This window comes from Amblyraja radiata, chromosome 9, assembly GCF_010909765.2.
Source record: "Amblyraja radiata isolate CabotCenter1 chromosome 9, sAmbRad1.1.pri, whole genome shotgun sequence".
In the NCBI taxonomy this organism is placed as follows: domain Eukaryota; kingdom Metazoa; phylum Chordata; class Chondrichthyes; order Rajiformes; family Rajidae; genus Amblyraja; species Amblyraja radiata.
This window is the reverse complement of record NC_045964.1, coordinates 16232466-16247382: the sequence shown is the minus strand read 5'-3', so window position 1 is coordinate 16247382 and position 14917 is coordinate 16232466. Positions and strand designations below refer to the sequence as shown.

At 40.5% G+C, this 14917-nt stretch overlaps 1 protein-coding gene across 5 annotated transcripts in view; it reads right to left on the bottom strand.

Moving 5' to 3' along the window:
* Positions 1–14917, bottom strand: part of pacs2 (phosphofurin acidic cluster sorting protein 2) — a 250623-nt gene that overhangs the window by 35278 nt on the left and 200428 nt on the right. For 2 of the 5 annotated variants that reach the window (XM_033026780.1, XM_033026781.1), the window contains exons 14-16: positions 9193–9243; positions 8015–8047; positions 3139–3243 (exon numbers count right to left, since the gene is read on the bottom strand). In XM_033026780.1, the coding sequence (XP_032882671.1) occupies positions 3139–3243; positions 8015–8047; positions 9193–9243 (189 nt within the window). The remainder of the gene's footprint in view (positions 1–3138; positions 3244–8014; positions 8048–9192; positions 9244–14917) is intronic. The other 3 variants (XM_033026783.1, XM_033026785.1, XM_033026782.1) reach the window with 2 other exon arrangements.

Here is a 14917-nt window from a genome sequence, read left to right as displayed (position 1 = left end):
CAGTAAAGTATCATAGAACATTAAGTTTCTGTTTCAATTTGGCGAGTTCTTCAGTGGCGTCAAGATGGAGCTAATGGAAACTTGACAAAAAGGTAGATTCCTTTCCAACCAGTAGCTATGAGGAGCTTATAGAGTAGGACAACTGCTTCTCATTGAAGGATTTAAAAAAAATAGCCAACGCCTGTAATGTTATACTTTAATGTTCAATCCGAGAGATGTTCAGAATGAATCATGCAGTGTGGGATTGGAGTTACACATAGGCCAGGCAGGGGATAGACTCCTCTTCAGCTTTTCCTAGTGGCCATTTTATCAGATTCTGGTCAACAAATTGATACTTTGGAGCTGTAATTCTTTAGGTTACTAAGTCTTTCTCTATACCTTGAAACAACAGTCATGTTGGTTAATAAAGGTGATAATAGGGAAGTACAAAAGCAAGTAAACCAAGCCTGTCCATTTGGCTAAGATCACCACCTCTTTAATCGCAGAAACCAGGAAAATCCTAGGTTTAATCTCCTACTTGGACAATTTTTATGGATTTTGGAAAAGCTCGGCAGAAAGACGTTCCTGGTTACAATCTACTGTTCCTTGCTGAAATTGTGGAGAAAACAATAGCCTCTCAACTGAGTAACAGGGTGTAGTCAGACAAAAATGCTGGAGAAACTCAGCAGGTGAGGCAGTATATATGGAGCTAAGGAAATAGGCAACGTTTCGGGTCGAGACCCTTTTTCAGTCTGAATAAGGGTCTCGACCCGAAACATAGCCTATTTCCTTCGCTCCATAGATGCTGCCTCACCCGCTGAGTTTCTCCAGCATTTTTGTCTACCTTCGATATTCCAGCATCTGCAGTTCCCTCTTAAACAGTGTGTAGTCAGATTGCTTTACAACACCTGCAGGTGACCTGGACAAGATGCTTGAGGAAATGGTTCACCAATTGAGTCGGTGTAGTCAGGCCAGACAATTAATGGACTGAAGGCGTTAATTAGTATAGAGGCAGGGAGTTGGCAGATTGATTGATCCAATGGGAGTGTGCAGACCATTGATTATGTCAAGATAGACACATTACTTTAAGTCTCACAAGTCATTAAATTGGAAATAGATTGACCTTTCGCAATCTAAAGATAAAACCTGGCATTTGCATAGTGGCTTTCATTACATCGGAACATCCCAAAGCACTTTATAGCCAATGCAGATGTTCTGAAGTGTGGTCACAGCACAGTCATGATGCACGAAACATGGTAATCACCTGCACACTGTAACCTTCCAAGCACTGCAATCGGCAGCTTTTGGTGTTAGTTGAGGAGTTGCCCAAGAAACTGAGAGAAATTCTCGGTCTTCTTCAAGTGCTACTGTAAAGATGTACCCACCAAATGGTGGTGGGTGTATGGAACGAGCAGCCAGAGGAGGTAGTTGAGGCACGTACTATCGTAATATTTAAGAAACATCTAGACAGGTACTTGGATAGTTCATAAGTAATAGGAGTAGAATTAGGCCATTCAGCCCATCAAGTCTACTCTGCCATTCAATCATGTCTGATCTATCTCTCCCTCTTAACCTCATTATCCGGTAGGCGGCGCGGCTCTCGTCAGCAGCGGCCTCTGCAGTCCGTCTGCGTTTTTATTATTTTATGTCTATGTTTTTATGTAGTTTTTGTTATTTTTGTTGGGGTATGTGTGTGGGGGGGGTAGGGGTGGTGTGGGGGGGTTGGGGGTAACTTTTAAATCTCTCCCTGCACGGGAGACCCGACCTTTTCTTTGTCGGGTCTCCGTTGTCGTTGGGGCTGCAATGAGGAGCGGCCTCCAACAGGAAAACCGGGGGCTGTGGTGCCGACTACTCACCTCACCGTCGCGGAGCTGGCCGAGTCCAGAGCGGGTGGAGCTGTGGTGGACGCTGCTGCGACCCGACCCCCGGAGATTCGGTGGCTGCAACTGCGGGTTTGGCGGGCGGCACCGGGAGCCCGCGGGTCCCTGGAGGGAGACCGCTTTTCGGGGCTTCCGCAACGGCGACTTCTCCCGCCCGAGTTGCGGGGTTGAAGAGCACCTGAGCGGGGCCTTACAGCACCGCCCCGCGCGGCTTGGAATGGCTGCGGGCTGCGAGCGCACGCCGGGGGCTCTAACACCAAGACCCGGTGTGCGACCTTGCATTACCCGGCGTGGCTTAATGGCCACGGGACAATTCGCCATCGCCCGCCGGGGGCTTTGACTTTGACTCTGACATCGGGGGGGGGGGGGGGGGGAGTGCAGTGGAGAGAAAAGTTTTTTGGCCTTCCATCACAGCAATGTGATGGATGTTTATGTAAATTATGTTGTGTCTTGGGTCTATTTGTTTGTAATGTATGGCTGCAGAAACGGCATTTCGTTTGGACCTCAAGGGGTCCAAATGACAATAAATTGAATTGAATTGAATTGAATTGAATTGAATTCTCCTGCCATCTCCCTTTTATCTCAGACATCCATACTAATCAAGATTCTACCTATCTCTGCTTTAAAAATATCTATTGACTTGGTCTCCACAGCCTTCTGTGGATAGAGCAGGTTCAGAGGGATATAGGCCAAACGTAGCCAGGTGGGATGATGTGGGTGGGACATGTTGGCATGTGTGGGCATGGTGGGTTGAAGGGCCTATTTTCACACTGTAACTCTGTTATGCACGATAGGAATAGGTGACATTTCAGGTCAAGACCCTTCTTCAGACTGAGATGTCAGGGGTGGGGGAAACTAGAGGTGCTGTAAGAAAAGGTTCACAATCACAGAGGGGGAGCAGTGAGAGGGTGTTGCGGAACTCCCATCAGGGAAATGGGAACTTCTTCAAAGTAGGCATGCCTTGAGGAGATTTTGCAGTGGAGCAGACAAAATGTGTAGGAAGGAACTGCAGATGCTCGACCCGAAACACAACCCATTCCTTTTCTCCAGAGATGCTTCCTGACCCGCTGTGTTACTCCAGCATTTTGAGTCCATCTTCAATGTAAACCAGCATGTACAGTTCATTCCTACACGTTTTACACTATGTCCAATTGATCAGCAAACAATGTATTCAATTGATGTCAACACTGGCAATGCAGTACTCCCCTTTGCTGCATATTCTTCAGAACAGCAATGTTGGAAAATACAGCAGAAATATACTCTCCAAATTGGTACATACCTGTCCCTGCCAGTCTGATGTATTGATCAAAATGATGTTTTCCGGCAACTGCTCATCTGAAATCAGGATGTGATTTAACTGGTCATAAACTGTTTTCCGGGGGATCTGGAGCACAAACAGAAAATACAAACACTGAAATGCAAACATGTTCATAGTCTGATTTGAAAGATGGAGCCAAAAATCACTCCATTTGATTTGTCATTTCACAAATAATTATTTAATATACCAAGGATGTTCACAAATTAATTAACATTGGAACAGGCCAACCAACCCTCTCTCCATTGCACCATTCAATGACATGGACGATTAGTATCTTAACTTCTTTCACCTACGCAAGCTGCATATCCTTTATATGCTTGGAAAACAACAATCTCAGTTTCAGTTTTAAATGCATTGAAAGAATATCTTTAGATTGTAAAAGGTTTCTACATAGTCATAGAGATATGGAAAAATAGGCCCTTTGATCCAACTTGACCAGCTGACCAAGTTGTCTACATGAGCTAGACCGATTTGCCAGTTTTTGGCCATATCCTTATCCCGTATCAAAACTAAATTAAATATCCTCCTAAACGTTTACTAGCCATGCACTTGTCCAAATATATTTTAAAGAATGCCTCTACCACTTCCTCTGGCAACTTATTCTACATACTCACCACCCAATGTATGAAATAGTTGCCTCTTTGGTCCCTTTTAAATCTTTTCCAACATCTTAATTCTATGACCTTGAGTTTTAGACATTCCTACCTTGGGACAAGACAATGATCATCCTCCTTATTTATGCCTCACATGATTTTATACACCTCTATAAGGTCACTCCTCAACCAACTGCACTCCCATGAAAAAAGACCCAGCCAATCCAGCCTAGCCTCATACTGTAACTCAAGCTCTCCAATCCCGATAACATCCTCAAATCTTCTCTGCACCGTTTCCAGCTTAATGATATCCTTCCTATTGTCGAGTGACCAGAACTACATAGAATATTTCAAGGGTGGTCTCACCACCTTTTGTACAGTTGTAACAATGTTCCAATTACTGTACTCAATGCACTGACTGATAAAAGCAAGTATGGAAAATATATTTTTCACTGTCATATTTATTCATGTTCTCACTTTTGGGAACCATGTTCCGCAAAGTGTCTCTGTTCTACATTCTACAATACCATACCCATTTATTGTGGTAGTCCTGCCCAAGTTTAACTTGCTAAAATGCAACCTTTGGCACTCGTCCCACTGAAACTCCATCTGCAATCCATGGCCCACTTCTATAGTTCACATAGATCTGCGTGAAATCTTAGACAAGCTTCCTCACTGTCCACTATACCACCAATTTTGGTATAGTCTGCAGACTTTCTGACCATGCCAATGTCAATATAGCTAACAAACAACAGTGGGCTCAGCACATCACTTGTGACAGGTCCAGCTTTCTCCAACCTATTCCAATTAGTCTGAAGGATCCTGAGCCCAAACCTCATCTGTACATTCCCTCCACTGATGCCGCCTGGCCCGTTAAGTTCCACCAGCACTTTGTATTTTGCTCAAGGTTCCAGCATCTGAAATTTCTTGTGTCTCTGCTTGTTACAGCCCTCTCGTCTGAAAAACAACCCTTTACCACCAACCCTCTACTACCCACCTTCAATACAATGTTGTATCGAATTGGCCATCTCACACTGGGACCCATGTGATCTGGACCAGCCTACCATACACTACCTTGTCAAAGGCCTTGCTTAAAGGCCATGCAAATGTCCATGCACTGCTCTCAATCTTTTTGGTCAGTTCTTCAAAAAACTCAATTTCCCACATACAAAACCATGCTGATTAGTTCTAATCAGTCAATGTCTTTCTAAATGCAGATAGATCATGTCTCTCTGAATCCCCTGTAGTAACTTTCCTACCACTGATGTCAGGCTCAGTGACCAGGAGTTCTCTGGTTTGTCCTTACAGCCCTACTTTAATAAAGGCCATAGGCCTTGTCATCTGCCATCCTCCAGTCTTCAAGTACCTCACCTGTGGCTAACGATAACACAAGTGTCTCTGCCAGGCCCCCAGCAAATTTTCCCTAGCTTCCCATGACATCCCAGGATATACTTGGTCATGCTCCAGGGATTTATATACCTTTATGTGCTTTAAAATCACCAGCACCTCCTCTATTGCCAAATGGACATGTTTTCTTCCCCGAGTTCCTTAGCTACCATGACCTTGTTGACAATTAATACAGAACCATAAATATTCATTTAAGACTTTGCCCATCGCCTGGGGCTTTATACATAGACATGTTTAGGGACCCTATTCTGTCCCTAATTACCTTTTCCTCTTACTGTTCTTATAGAATCTTCGGATTCTTCTTAACCTTACCTACCAAATTGATCTTATGTCCTCTTTTTGCCCTTTTGCCTTTCTTTGCATGAAGACTTTTATACTTCTGACTTTATGGTTATGTCCCATAGTTTTGGTTCTGTCAAAAGCAGAAACAATTTATTCTACCAAATCCTCTTAGCCCAATATGTTACAAGCCAAGTTAGTGTCACTTTTCAACATCTTCTAATCTGTTGATCTTTTTTAACATTTTGGTAAATCCGTGCTGGATTTCATCAACACCAATATGTTTGTTTTAAAGTGTAGTGATAATACTGCACACACAATACCACAGATGTAATCTAATGCTTTGTATAGTAAAATCTTCCCTTTTATGTGATAGGTTAACATTCTATTCGGCTAATTTTCCTTGTGACATTGGAGACCATTCATGCTCGAGTCTAAGTTGATTCTCAGAACATTCCCATATCCCGATTATTTTCTTCCTCCACCCAATTATCTCACATTCATAATTTCTCCCATCCAGCTACAAATGAGGCCAATTAACCTACAAACGTGCACGTGTTTGGAGCAGGGAAGGAAACTGAAGCACACAGACAAAACCTATGTAGTCACAGGGAGAATGTGAAAAGTCAGGTCAGGACTGAACGTGGGGAGGGGCGCTGGAACGGTGCAAGGCCACAGATGTATATGCTATGCCATTTAGCTACTCTACATTTATTTGTTGCTGAGTGTTAGAAGAAGATCCAGTCCCTCCTAAGTCTCTTTGGATCTCCACTGCTTCGAGGTTTTCAACAATTAAGTAATGCATTTTTTGTTGGCTGTAATATTGTGGCCATTATTTTTGGCCACATCTGATACAGCCATTTCTCACCCACAATCTATCAATGCCCTTTTATAATGTTATGTTCCCAACTACACTGTTATTCTACCAACCAGTGTGTAACTGGTGCCTTTAGATAATGGAGCTCATCATGAATGTAATAGCTGGGGCACAATCACAGACCTTTCTCCGGAACGCCCTTAAAGTGGTAATACAAGTAGACAGAGTGATAAAGAAGGCATACGGTATGCTTGCTTTCATTGATCGGGGCACTGAGTATAAGTGTCAGGAAGTCATGATGCAGGTTTATAGGACTACATTTGGAATATTGTGTACATTTCTGGTCAGCCCAACACAGGAAGATGTGGAGCCTTTAGAAAGGGTGCAGAGGAGATTTACCAGAATGATGTCTGGGTTTAGGGGATATTAGCTACATACTTGGATAATTGTCTCTGGAATGCCAGAGGTTGAGGGGAGACCCGATACAAGTATATAAAATGATGAGAGGCATAGATACCTTAATCCTGAGGGTGGAAATGTCAAAGACTAGAGGGATTAGCTTTAAGATGAGAAAGGCAACATTTAAAGGAGATGTGTGGAGGGTGGTGGGTGTCTGGAATATGCTGCTGGGGATGGTGGTGGAGATAGACACAATAGCGGCATTTAATAGATTTTTAAATATGCCAATGGATATGCAGGGAATGCAGAGGTATGGATTATGTGCAGGCAGATAAGATCTCGACATCACGATCAATACCGACATTGTGAGCCGAAGGGCCTGGTCCTGTGCTGTACTATGCTATGTTCTATATATGACGTAGTGACCACATTGCTTCAATTTCTGTCCATACACTATATGTCTAATCTTCTCCCACTTAGTCAATCTCCGAACCAGGTCAATAACGTCTTCATTTTCAGGCCCTTTAATTTTAGCTAATGGTCGCTTATGCTGAGTATATTTAAGATCTCATAACCAGTCGTCTTGCAACATGCAAGGGCACACGGTGAACAATGGCTACCTCTTTCCCTCCGTTACAATAGTGATTACACTGTTTGCAGCATTAGTTGCAAAATGTTTTGGAATTTCCGACAGTTATGAAATAGACAAGTTTTCTTTCTTTCATTGCTTCTTGAAAAGATGCAATTAGATTTAAGAGTGAATTGCTCATTCTATAATTACTGTTCTTAACTGCACAGACTAATAATTTTCCCCACAAAGGTTATTCAGCAGGTCTATAATTTTCCTAGTTTTCCACTCATATTTTTAAATCTGTCCCATACTTAAAAAAAGTACCATTTACCATGCTAGAGGGACAATTTCTGGTTCAAAAATGCTGTGAAAGCTAATGGCTAAAAGAGCTTTAATTTCCTCCTTTGCTTTCTTTAAAATTTGGCAGCAGAAACGATCAAGTCCCCCATGAACTAGTTACCCTCCGAGGCTATATATTTTTTCCTAATACTGTTCACCGGCTTACGTTGACATCAGTGAGTTCCAGTTTTTGATTCATTATTAATTTCCCTAAGAATATCTCTGACGTTCCATCTTTAGATCATCAACCAAAAGAGGCTAATTTATCATTGCTAAATAAGATATGATCTGTCCTTATGTTGGTTCCTGAATAAAATATTAAATCAAATATGACCATAATGTTGGCTCTAAACAAATATTATAGAATTATAGAATTAGATATTTTTATAATACATCCCAAAAGCAATTAGAAATACAATCTAAGTTGATTACCTTTCTGTGTAAAGCTACTCCACAGTGACGGATCTATTTGAAAATGAAAGTCCCTTGTTAAAATAATTTTCTTCCAAACCTCTCTAATCTCTGAATCAATAGGATTCTATCTTTTTGCTGTTACTTAGAATTGGAGTCAATTATAATAGTGGTATTTAAGAGACTTTTAGATAGGCACATGGATATGCAGGGAATGGAAGGATATGGATCGCGTACATGCAGAGGGATTAGTTTAACCTGACATGTTCAGCATGGAAATTGTGCCTGTTTCTCAGTTGTCATGTTCTCCGTTCCATCAGGAGACCTGTGCACAACTCCTAGTACAATTTTAAGACCTGCCTTTCCTCAGTTTGAACTAATGACGCACTGAATGCTACCTTAACTACATTTTTCATTCCAAATGTTAAAGTGTCTTTAAATGAGAAAAGCATAATTGAAAAGATAACCAATACTGAACAAGCACGTCATTTGTCAGGTTTGTTGCAAAGTGGAAAATCAACATTTTGAATGCAGATTTTTCATCAGAATAATTACAGACAAAGCAATGAATCACTGCTTCAAACAGTAATTTATAAGAGTTACATTGATCTTGGTTTAACTTTTCATTGGACCCAATCCTCTCAACTATCCTCATTCATTGTTGGAAAGATGCAGGTGTGTTCCAAAACTATACCCAAGCCACTTTATACACATTTCACAAATGGGTCTTAAATTTTTGTTCCAAGTTCGAAGAAACCCGCTTCCTCCTATTCTTGGAGAATTTAAAAGCCAATTTGTATTTTGACAATCATCATTGAACCTCCTCACACTGCAATAATTCAGCGTATACACATTGTGGCGACTTATAATCACCTCTCTCACATGTGCAGATTGGAAGTTGGGGAGATTGGGGGGGGGGGGGGGGCGGGATGAATTTAAGTTAGTTCCAAGTAAGAGGAGACAGATACCAAATTAAAAAGCAGCAGGATACGAGTTAAGTTCTTGCTTTACATCATTTGGATTGCTAGAAATGAGCCTAGTGGCCTAATGCTATGTTTTAACAAAAAGCTGTAAGTGAGTAGACACAGATTTAAAACATTCCTAATTTTCTGCTTTGCCAGACCTAAAAATTATTTCCGCAATCTAAAGCAAATCTTTAAGTAACACACATGCAGATAAAGACTTCACTGCTCACTTACTTGAGTGAATGCGGCTCTCTTCACGCTGTTCAGCAATGTCAAAGAAGTGCCCTTTGAAGTTAAGGGATGAAATGTTAGCAGTCATACAACTTTGAAGTAAAATGTGGCAAAAAAAGAGGAATAAATTAAGTTTGGCTGGCTCTTTTTAAAATAAAGATGGAAGAAAGATTATTTTTTTTACTATGTATTACAAAATATAAGCATCAGTCAGTATTGCATTTGCACATACAAAAGCTCACCACCTCATGCCCTGTAATATTCTAGGATATCCATGCCACTTCTAGAATGATGTAAAGGCTCATCAAGGTCACAAAAGTCCCTCATATGAGAAACCTCTAGTTTTTACATAGTCTGGCCTTTATAACTCATGAGCTATCAATGTGGTTGTTTGTCGAATGCCCTTTTAAATGACCTAGGTTAGTTCAGATCTGATGTCCTCCACAATTCACACAATTGAAACTCTTCACAAATTAGGTCAGGTTTTGTGCATTTTATTTTCTTGCCCTTTTAAATGAGGCCATATTGTTCAGTGGTCTCTTCACCGAGGCAAAGCGTGGTGGGAGTGTATGAGTAAATCGTGGGACTAAGATCTCCACCCTTGCTCTTCCCAATAGAAATCTAAGAGCAATGACAGGGAAGGACTTGTGGCACAGATATCTATGGGGAGATTCAAATGTTGATCAAAAGATCGTTTAATCCATCTAAGGTTGTCCATGCTCACAAGCTGTGGATCAGTGGCACCATTTTCAACTGTCATAGGGTTATATTTTAAAGTCACACGTAAGAATCTGCATAAAATTAATGGTGACTGGTTCAGAAAGACAACACCAGAGACAGCAAGTACAACAGGAAAATAGTCCTAAAATAGTTTAAATAAAACTGATGACTAAGGTTGGAGGTTCACTTGCTGGTGAATGTTTTTGTTATCCTAATTGGGGCAAATTAGCGAAAATGCAGGAAAATGTACAAATTATTTAATAAATAACACAAACTGGATGACATTGTGCTTTATAAGGAGGATGTAAAGAGGCTTTAAAATGATTTAAACTAATTCAACAAAATATAATGTGCATACATATGATGTTTGCTAGTTTTGTAGCAAAAACAGAAATGCAGAGCATTAGTTAAAAGGTGGCTGGGACCATTTATCAAATGTTGATGAACATTGGGAGCTGGTGCCCTAGTTCAGAAGTCACTGAGAGCAAGCAAGCATACACATGCAGCAACCAATTAGAAATGCAAATAGTATGCAACAGTAAAGGAGCAAGAGTAAAGGAGCAAGGATACCTTACTACAATTATGAAGAGACGTGGTATGGCCCACTCCAGGAATGCTATTGAGGAGATATACTTCCCAACAGATAACAGCCAAATCCAAAATAAAACTGATGTGACAACGAGACAGAGTTAAAGGGGAGGGAATGGGAAATGCAGGTGGATAACAGAAGGCGATCTGGTAAGCAATGTTGGGAAATTTAACAGCTTAGGGGAACAGGTAGGTTTTGAAGATTTTAGCAGAAGTGTTATGGAGAGCAAATGGAAAGTGGAATTGAGACCAAGATCAGACCATTCATGATCATATTTAGAATGGAACAGGTTAGAGGGTTGTTCTTGCTGCTATTTCTTAATTTCTTATGGTACCTGTGACACAGGTATAAGAATGTCTGTTGGAAAGGGGTGAAGCCAGTTTGGCAGAGGATGAAAAGCTGAGCACAACTTCAGTAATGAGGGAAGCAAACTTGGAATCAGAGACCAAGGCATCAGTAAGCGAGATTGGAAGCTAGAGGAAATAAAGGCTGGCGAAGAGGCAAGGAATATGTAGCCGTTCTTAATGGCACATTCTTCATTAAGAGGGATACGCCAAATAATAGATGAGTTGAGGGCACAGATTGATGCTTATATGTGTGATATCACAGCAGCTCTTTATTGAAATGAGGTAGGAACAACTGTTCAACATCCTTAGTCACAAATCTCACACGAGACTGAAGGAGGATTAAAAAATTAATGTTCAAAAGACTAGATTCATAGCTCCAAGGAGAGGTGAAATGCTAACAGATTCAATAAACGAGACATTCAAATTGAGCTGAAGAAAGCAAAAAATCGATCAATTACACAACTGAATATACTCTTGACACCAAACAATCAACGGAGACAGAAGAGCAACTATAATGGCGATTTTTTTGAGAAATACAAACAAAAGGGAAGAAATGGTACAGGATTAAACCATCCTAATGGTAACCAAGAGAGTATCATTCTAAAGAGTAGAGTGCATTATACAGATAAGATATGATTTAGCAAAATTGGGATATGATTTAGCAAAATTGCACTGGAAATAGCCACCTAAAAACAAGTTAGGCAAGGCAAGGCAAGGCAAGTTTATTTGTATAGCACCTTTCAACAACAAGGTAATTTAAAGTGCTTTACATAAAACATTAAAAGCATTGGAAAGAAACACATATAAAATGACATTTAGATGTAAAACGATTATTAGATTATTCAGATAAAATAATTACAAAATTAAAAGCAATCAAATAAAATATTTAAAATAGAATAAAACCAGGAATAGAAGTTACAGTGCAGTATAGGTAATTAATAAATTGTATTGTTTACTGAAAGGCAGCGGCAAACAGAAAAGTCTTCAGTCTAGATTTAAAAGAGCTGAGAGGCCCCCACAATCAAAATGTGGATTATAGAAATGACGGAGACCTTAAACGTGGAAAGAATCAGATTTTCCCTGTTGGACAAACAGGAATTATTCGTTGGAACATGGTCTCCTTTTATTGATTACTTAAAGGGTCAGAATGGTTCAGCACAGGAACCTGACTAGCACGCGGGCTAAAGAATGGATGAAATACTATACTCTGAAATGTACGAATATATCTCGAATGAAGTCTTTTTTATTTTAATAAATTTTTCCATTCTTCTTTAACTATCTTTTTCCTTTTTTTTTTGTTTTTTTTTTTGTTTTTGTTTTTGTTTCTCTTCTCTTTCTTTTCTTTCTTTACTTCATCTATCTCTTTAGTTTTATCTAGTTTAAAAAAAAAAAAAAAAAGGCAAAAAGTATTGGAGACAATGTAATAATAATTGACAATATTATCAATTTAAAAATGTAAGACTATGTAATGATGTAATGATGTAATTAGGTTATGTACCTATCTCCAATAAAAAATATTTTCAAAAAAATAAAAAATAAAAGAGCTGAGAGTTGCAGCAGACCTGCAGTTTTCTGGGAGTTTGTTCCAGATATGTGGTGCATAAAAACTAAATGCTGCCTCTCCATGTTTAGTTCTGACTCTGGGGACACAGAGTAGACCTGTCCCAGACGATCTGAGAGGTCTGGGTGGTTCGTAGCTAAGCAGAAGATCAGAAATGTATTTTGGCCCTAAACCATTCAGTGCCATTCAAGTTAGAGTAATGGGGAGCATTAAATGAGACAGCACAAGTTCAGAGCAAACATGTTTACCCTCTTTGGAAATGAATGGGGTTGCCATATCGAAACAGCTGAAAACAGCAGAAATCCAGGCAGAATGAAGTAAAAGGTAGACACAAAATACTGGAGTAACTCAATGGGTGAGGCAGCATCTCTGGTGAGAAGGAATGGGTGACGTTTTGGGTCGAGACCCTTCTTCAGACTGAAGTCAGGGGAGGGGCTGGGACAAAGATAGAATGTAGGAGGAGACAAACTGTGAAGGGGGAGGGGATGGAGAGGGAAAGCAAGGGCTATCTGAAGCTGGAGAAGTCAAAGTTCATACCGCTGGGGTGTAAACTACCCAAGCGAAATATGAGGTGTTCCTCCAATTGGCGCTGGGCCTCACTCTGATAATGGAGGAGGCCCAGGACAGAAAGATCAGATTGGGAATGGGATGGGGAGTTGAAGTGCTGAGCAACCGGGAGATCAGATTATGACAGAATGAGGGGAGGTGTTCAGCGAAACGATCGCCGAGCCTGTGCTTGGTCTCGCCATACCAGCATCTGCAGTTCTTTCTTACACAGAATGAAGTAAATGATATTTTACTGATGAGAGAACACAAGAGAATCACTAAGATCAAGAGCCATTAGAGCATAATCTAACTGTGCAAACATAGATACCACGAACATAGTTCTTGATGAATACAAAGGTGGAAATGATGCAGATATTATTAAGGAAGCACAATATGAAATATTGGATGGAATAAATAGTGAGGGAGAAAATAATAACGGGTTTTAAATCATTGAAAATAGATAAAACGCCTGAATGAAATATATCTCAGACTAAGCAAGGTCGTTTATAACATAGGGTCTGATCATTGTATTCAAATTTCTGACTACAGGTATGGTGCTGGAAGGCTGCTATTATTGAACAAATATTTAAAGAGTAGTAAAGAGATAGATAAGGTCATTATAAAAACGGTCTTCCTTACTTCAGTGATGAGCGGATTATTGGAAAATTCTGTGAAATGGAACTAATCATCATTTAGAAAGGCATGGGTTAGTCATGGATAGTGGAGATTCGTTAAGAAAAGGTCACCTCTAACTATCTTGAATCTGTTTTTTTTGAGAGAGTAATAATTGGACCACTAAGGTAGCAAGGTTGAAAAATCTTCATGGATTTTTTTGTAAGACTTTGACAAGGTCTTGGATGGTAGAATAATCTATTAGGCTTTTATTTCTGAACCTGTCGAAAATGGCAATCTAGATCTAAAACTGGCTTAATGACAAGAATCAAACGATAATGTCCGATGGGTGCTTTAGTGAATGGAGGCCGTTTCTAGGAGGGTTAATGTGTCCATTACTCGTATATGTACAGATTCAGCTTAACTTATTGTCATGTACACCAGGGTGCGATTAAATTCTTAGTTCACATGAAGCTTTGAGCGAACAATAAACATACAGTTATGATGAATATAATAATAAACACAAGTGCAAAACAGAATGGTGCAAGATTGGAGTGCAAAAATCGAGCTGTGCGGAAGAATATTAAAGCACAATAACTAATTAATAATAATAATAATAAATTTTATTTATGGGCGCCTTTCAAGAGTCTCAAGGACACCTTACAAAAATTTAGCAGGTAGAGGAAAAACATGTAAGGGGAATGAAATAAATAGTAGAGACATGACTAGTACACAAAGTAAAGACAGAATTCAATATAAAACACAATATGAGGCAATTAATGCACAGATGAAAAGGGAGGGGGACGTGGGGCTAAGGATAGGCAGAGGTGAAGAGATGGGTCTTGAGGCGGGACTGGAAGATGGTGAGGGACACGGAATTGCGGATCAGTTGGGGGAGGGAGTTCCAGAGCCTGGGAGCTGCCCTGGAGAAGGCTCTGTCCCCAAAACTGCGGAGGTTGGACTTGTGGATGGAGAGGAGACCGGCTGATGTGGATCTGAGGGACCGTGAGGGTTGGTAGGGGGAGAGGAGGTCAGTGAGATATGGGGGGGCCAGATGGTGGAGGGCTTTGTAGGTGAGGATCAGGATTTTGTAGTTGATCCGGTGGGAGATGGGAAGCCAGTGAAGTTGTTTGAGGACTGGAGTGATGTGATGCCAGGATTTGGTGTGGGTGATGAGTCGGGCGGCTGCGTTCTGGACCAGTTGGAGTCGGTTGATGTAGGTGGAGCTGATGCCAAGGAGATTATTGAGGTACAGAGTAAGAGTAAGAACGTGGCAGCAGCCCAGGGAAGAGGGCATAAAATAGGTACCGTATTTCTCGGCAATGAAGACGCTATTTTGTACCCTAAAATAAG